Genomic DNA, 6,621 nt, shown 5'->3' with positions numbered 1-6,621 from the left:
CAAGGGACCCATCAAATAAGACAATAGAGTTGTAAACCAGGGAGATTTATTAAACCATCCTTCGAACCATTCTTGTTGTGATTCGAACATCTTTTGTCTCTGTCTTATCCTCTCTCTAAGCTTTGTCATATTGTCTCTCACCAGCCCAGTGTGGTCCGCATAGAAGCAGCATTCCTCTTTGAGTGCTGCGCATAACCCTCCCTCTCACAAAAACAATATGTCTAGCCCCCTCCTGTTTTGTAGGACTACCTCTGAGAGGGAGGTTAATGACTTTTTGAGTGTGTTAACCGATTCTTCCAGTGCCTTGATATCAGTATGCATGGATGCCTGAAGTTGTCTAAATTGGCTGATCTCCATAAGAGCGGTGGTCCCTGTGCCCACCCCTGCCGCTACCCCCCCATAGTGATGCCTCCCACCTCCAGGTTACATTGAAAACCTGGTGCGGGCTATTTTCTTGTGTCACCATCCCCAGTCTTAGTAGGGCCCATATAATGGTCAAAGGGCCCCACGGGTAAGCCTTATCTTTAAGGGGTTTTGAGTGTGTTGGCTTCTCCATGCTGGGGTCGTGGCTGGCTCTGCTTTCTCAGCTGTATGAGCGGCCTTAACGTGTGAGGCGTGGATCCAGGCTGTGATGCCGTCAACCTTCAGTGCCGTTGGGGTGGTCAGAAGGACAGTGTAAGGGCCTTTCCACCGAGGTTCCAAGTTTTTGGTCTGGTGTCTGCGGACCCAAACAGTATCTCCTATCTGGAAGGGATGCAGTACCACCGGCTTGTTCATTTGGTCTCGGTAAGCAGCGGCGAGTGGCTTCCAAACCTCTCTTTGCACAATCTGTAAAGCCTGTAAATGGGCTTCCAGAGAAGGACTGTCAGCAAAATCGGCAGTGTTTGAATCAAAGAAATTTATAAATGGGGGAGGAGCTCCATATAGAATTTCAAAAGGTGTCAGTCCATGAGGCCCTGGAGTGTTGCGGGCCCTGTACAGGGCCAGTGGTAAGAGGAGCACCCAGTCTCTAGTGCCAGTTGCAAGCGTTAATTTGGATAAGGTCTCCTTAATTGTTCTCTTCATGCGTTCTACCTGCCCTGAACTTTGGGGTCTATACGCACAATGTAATTTTCATTCGACCCCTAGGAGTTTGGCCACCAACTGACTTACCTGGGAGACGAAGGCGGGCCCATTATCGGTGCCTAAGACTTGAGGCATTCCGTACCTGGGAAAGATTTCTTCCAAGAGCTTTTTGGTCACCACCTTTGCGGTTTCGTGTTTGGTGGGAAAGGCTTCCACCCATCCTGAAAAAGTGTCTATGAACACCAAGAGGTATCTGTAGCCATAGAGACCTGGCTTGACCTCTGTAAAGTTGATCTCCCAATGTACTCCGGGACGATGACCCCGTGCCCGAACTCCTGGACCAAGCTTGGTTCTGCCTGCGTTTAACTGAGCGCAGGCTTGGCCATTCATCAGTCCCCAATCAAACATTGTTCCTTGTTTAGTTAATGGATACAAGGGTGCAGCCATCTCTGCAAACCCTGGGATCCAGAGGTGGCAGTATCCCACTGTTCCCAGGAACTCTTTCAGCTGGCGGGGTTTCCGGGGGGCAGGAATGTTAGTGACAGTCTGTTTGCGTGCCTCGGTCAGCCATCTCTGTCCATCTTTTAATTGATAATCTAGGTAAATGACTTGCTTCTGGCATATCCGAGCCTTCCTGGCTGATGCCCGATATCCTGCTTGTCCCAATGTCTGTAGGAGGGCCTTTGTACCCTCCTGACATTCTTTCTCTGAAGCGGCCGCCGGAAGAAGGTCATCTACGTATTGGCTCAATGTCAGGGCAGGGTACTGAACCCGGAAATCTGCCAGGTCCCGGTGTAAGGCCTCATCAAAGAGGGTCAGGCTGTTCTTGAACCCCTGGGGGAGCTGTGTCCAGGTCAATTGACCCAAAAGTCCAAGATCTGGGTCCTTCCATTCAAAGGCAAAAAGGGACTGGCTCTCCGGATGCAGCCGCAAGCAGAAGAGGGCATCCTTTAAGTCTAATACGGTATACCAAATGTAGGATGGTGGCAGAGTGCTCAATAAGTTGTAGGGGTTGGGGACCGTGGGGTGTATGTCCTCCACCCTTTTGTTGACCTCCCTCAAATCCTGCATTGGCCAGTAGTCCCCAGTCCCCGGTTTCTTTACTGGTAAAAGGGGGTATTCCATGGTGACTGGCAGGGAGTGAGAATGCCCTGATCCAGCAGTCTTTTTATGTGGAGCCTTATGCCTTGATATGCTTCATGGGACATGGGGTACTGCTTGATTGAAACAGGAGTAGCTGTTGTCTTCAATTGAATGATAAGTAAAGGTTGTTATAAAGCCATCCCATTCCCCTGGTCTCTGCCCATGCCAATGGAAAGTCATTGAGCCAAGGGTCCATGTCAATTGTCTGTTGCCCTGGGGGCTCATAAAGTCTATATTCATCCTCCAGCTGGAGGGTCAAAATTTGGAGGGGACCTCCATCTGGGCCCGTTATCTTAGCCCCTGTGTCCTCGAAATGAATTTGGGCCCTTAGCTTGGTGAGGAGGTCCCTACCCAACAAGGGATAGGGACAGTCTGGAACATGCAGAAAGGAATGTGTCACCTTACTGGTAGCCAGCTGAACCTTCCGATTGGTTGTCCATCGATATCTCTTGCCACCAGTGGCTCCTTGGACCCAAGCAGACCGTTCGCTGTGTGGCCCTGAAGTCTGGGTCAGGACTGAATGCTGGGCCCTGGTGTCTACTAGGAAGGTGATTGGTTGCCCCCTGACATCAAGAATTATCCTGGGCTCAGGGGGGGCTCCTGGCCCTGAGTTCCCTAATCCTCTAAGGTGAGGAGGGAGGTTTGGGGCCTGGGCTTCCTAGGTCCTTTGTTCCTCCTGGGGCAATCCTTAATCCAGTGTCCTCGTTCTCTACAATAGGCGCATTGGTCTCTGTCCACCTTGGCCCTAAGTCGTTCTCCCTTCCTGTCTCCCTCTCTATTCTGTCCCTGAACCACGGTGGCCAACACCCTAGTTAATTCTTTTTTTCTCCTTTTGTCTCTTTCATCCTCCCGATCTTTCATTCTCTGCCATAATCTTTCCTCTTTTTCTTCTGGAGTCTCTCTCTTATTGAAAATCTTCTCTGCCTCTTTTAGTAAGTCTTGTATAGTATACCCCTGGAGACCGTCGAGCCTCTGTAATTTGCTTCTAATATCCGGACTAGACAGCCAAATGAAAGACATGGATACACTTGTAACTTGCCCTGGATCTTCAGGGTCATAGGGGGTATACATCCTATAAGCATCCTTGAGCCTTTATAAGAAGGCTGAGGGTGTCTCTTCATTTCCCTGTATTACTTGCTTAACCTGGGCCAAATTGGTGGGGCGGCGTGCTGCCCCTCGGAGACCCATGATTAGCAACTGGCGATAGAGGCATAGATGTCCCCTTGCCTGCAGCCATGGTAAAATCCCAGTCAGGTCGTGTCAGAGGGAAGGCCTCATCAATTTCGTTAGGCAAAAGGGTTGGGCTACCGTTGTCATCTGGGACGTTTTTCCGAGCCTCCAAAAAGACTCTTTGCTTTTCTTCTGAGGTCAAGAGTTGCTGGCAATCATCCCAAGTGGGCTGGTGGGTGACTAAAATAGACTCAATCAGGTTAGTCAGCGTTATTGGATCTTTGGAGAATGGGGGGTTATGGTGTTTCCAATAGTATAGATCTAAGGCAGAGAATGGCAAGTATTGCTGTTGGCCGTTTGGGCCCTCTCTCAAGGGTAGAGCATGAGAAGTCGAATCAGGGGGTGGCTCTCGCATTCCCCGGAGTCTTCCAGCCATGGGTGAAGGGGCTGGGGAGACTTGTGCAGGCTGTCCTCCCGCTGCTGCAGTCTCTGGCCCATCCGGACTCTCTGGATCCTCTGGATCTGCATAAGGAGGTTCTTCTGATAGAAGGTCAGTGAGAAAAGAGTCAGGGTTAGGAGGAAGGATGGGAGGGAGCGCAGAGGTAGGTTTCGGAGGTTTTTCTTTGGGAATCTTCTCCTTAAGAATGGTGGGGTATAGGGAAGAAGAGGGTGGGGCAGGGGAAGGTGCAGAAGGAAGAGGCACAAGCAATTGGCTCTCCGGAGGAGGGGGAGCCTTAGGGGCTGTAAGGGTAAGAGGAGGTCAGGGTTTGTTAGAGATGACAAAGGGCTGGACCCATAGGGGCGGGTCACGTGCCAAACTTTCCCAGGTAACCATGTAGGCGTGTTGATCCAGGTGTCCATGTGGTCCCGGGCTGAACACTTTTGCCTTAACCTGGGAAATAATATTGAGATTGAAAGTGCTGTCTCTTGGCCATTCTGCCCCAACAGTAGGCCACTTGGACGAACAAAAGATCACCCATTTCTTCTTTCAAACATCGACTGACAGATTGTTGGCTCGGGCGCGCACGTCAGGCCAGTGGTCTAAAGTAAGGCTCAATGGGGTGGTCAGGGTTTGTCCCATCTTCTTGAAGAGAAGGGAACCAAATATAAAAACAAAAAAAAGGACACACAAAGACAGAGACAGAACAAACGCGCAGCGCAGCTCCGGCGTAAAACCGAGAGCAAAAACCTAGATGGAGGCTGAGGGTCTGGATCTCTCTCCTCCAACTAGAACCACGTATCCTTTGGATATGGGCTGAGCTCTGAAGAATCGGGCCCCAGAAGTCCTTGCAGACTGACTCTGGGGGCTCAGGTAGGCTACAGAAACCCCTGCAAGCTGACCTCTGAGGGCCCAGGGTCCTTATGTCCATGGAACATCTTTCAGAACTGTGGGGGAGAAGTCCTGGTCTCATCAGCCCCTTCCCTCCACCAGATACAGCGCACTCAGACCTGAGTGTACAGAATTCGAAAAAGAACATGGAAGACCACTCAACAGAGAACACAGAAGACAACTGAACAAAGAACACAGAAGACAACTGACTCGGAGCTGGCTAGCTTACCTCCCGATGGTGAATCGGTGGTCCCTGGTTGGGGGGGGTCTCAATTCCCTGCCCATGCACCAAATGAAAGACCCTCGATGAGGACCTTTTGTCGGGAGGAGACCTCCCCAACGCCAAGGAACAGGCCGAGACCGCACGGATGCAAATCACAAGAGTTTTATTGAGTAGAAACAGGTACCTGCGGGTGGCAAGATCTCTCGGAAGACTTGCGCACCTCCCAACTGGAGGGCGGGCTTTTTATAGGGAAGAGCAAAAAGCAAGTTTACAGAAGCAAAAGCGTGGTTATCGGTCTATCGGGATGAGGCAGGGTGTCAGCAAAAAAAGCAAGTTTACAGAAGCAAAAGCATGGTTATCGGAATGAGGTGGGGGGGCATGAATGGTTTCCTCTCTGTTCCTATCTTATAGATATCCTGTTTTGCAGTCAACCTGCTTTGTTGATGTCCTATCTTATTGATATCCTGCCTTGCAGTCTTCCTATCTCATAGACATCCTGCTCTCTCAAGCACATGGGATGTTCTAACGAAAGCAAACAGGACGTTCCCCCAGGAGCATGCTAGCTGCAAGTTTTGAGGAGGGGGTCTGTAGGGTCTTTCAGCATGGTATATGAGGAGTTTAGGAGAGTTACTGTTGTTCTTTTGAAAAACTACAACTCCCAGACTCCTCCTGGACTATGGTTGCCTGTGCGCGCACCTGCGCGCAGGTATGGGATATTCTTCCCAGATTCCCTGGTGCCACCCGTTAAAAGGCAGGGCCACACGAGGCCCCTTCTTCTCGTCCTGCCTTTTCCTCGTGTGTCCCACATCCTTCGTCTTTTTGTGTTTCCCCTCCCCCATTAAAGTGGACCCACGTGGGAGCCGCCGTGTCATGTCTGTGTTTGTTCCGCCGTGCGTGTCTGTCCTGTGCCCCGTGTTCAAGAAGAACACCCCCTGCCCTGCCCCTTTTATTATTTTTTAAGAAGAACAAACTGGTGCCGTGATCGGGGGACTTCTTGTCCCGGGCCTTCCATCTGAGGCCCGGCCTTCGGGCCTGGGGCGCGCCTCCCGGAGTGCCGGAGACCTCTTTCCTGGGAACAAAGTCTACAACCGGGGACCTGCCCACAGCCACCTGCCCACAACCAACTGATTCTTGAGTTTATCCCCGTTGGCCTCTCCCCGTCCTGCCCTAGGGAACGCCTGGCCAGCTTTCTCTAGCGCGTTCTGGGTTGAGTTGCCTACCCCCCCCTTTTTCCTTGGTTGACCATAGCTCCGTCTGCGGGTTGGGGATTCGCTGTCCCCAACTTCCCGCCAGGAATTCGGTGTTCCTGGCCCGCCAGGAATTCGGTGTTCCTGGCCTCATCTGCCTTTTTCGTCTTCCTTTCTCTCTCTCTCTCTTTCATGTGCGGGCTCGTCACGGGACGGGCACCTCTCGGCTGCACGGTCAGCCCCAAGGGCTATTCTTCCCCTCCTGGCCAGGGTTCTCCCCTGTCGGTCGCCAGGCTCGGGTCGATTTCCGCCATTAGCACCGCTTCTCGGGGTTCAGGGACACTTGTCCTCGAGCAGCCTGTGCTCGTTTTTGCAGGCGGATTTATTGATTAACCATGGGAACCAAAAGTTCAAAGCCAATTTCTCCAAATTCCCCCCTCGGTCAACTCCTGGAATCTCTAAAGCCTCATGCTTTGATTCCCTCCATCAAGTTAAAGACGCTG

General features: G+C 51.6%; 1 protein-coding gene across 1 annotated transcript in view; it reads right to left on the bottom strand.

Annotated features, from left to right (window-relative positions):
• Positions 1-495: 495 nt before the first annotated feature.
• LOC101998541 overlaps positions 496-6,621 on the bottom strand; it is a 12,628-nt gene continuing 6,502 nt past the window's right edge. Inside the window, 5 exon segments of the mRNA XM_026787974.1 lie at positions 496-2,177; positions 2,180-2,347; positions 2,350-2,802; positions 2,805-3,432; positions 3,434-4,119. Of these exon segments, the coding sequence (XP_026643775.1) occupies positions 496-2,177; positions 2,180-2,347; positions 2,350-2,802; positions 2,805-3,432; positions 3,434-4,119 (3,617 nt within the window).

Source organism: Microtus ochrogaster (assembly GCF_000317375.1).
Source record: "Microtus ochrogaster isolate Prairie Vole_2 chromosome 14 unlocalized genomic scaffold, MicOch1.0 chr14_random_3, whole genome shotgun sequence".
In the NCBI taxonomy this organism is placed as follows: domain Eukaryota; kingdom Metazoa; phylum Chordata; class Mammalia; order Rodentia; family Cricetidae; genus Microtus; species Microtus ochrogaster.
This window is presented reverse-complemented; position numbering and strand designations above follow the sequence as displayed.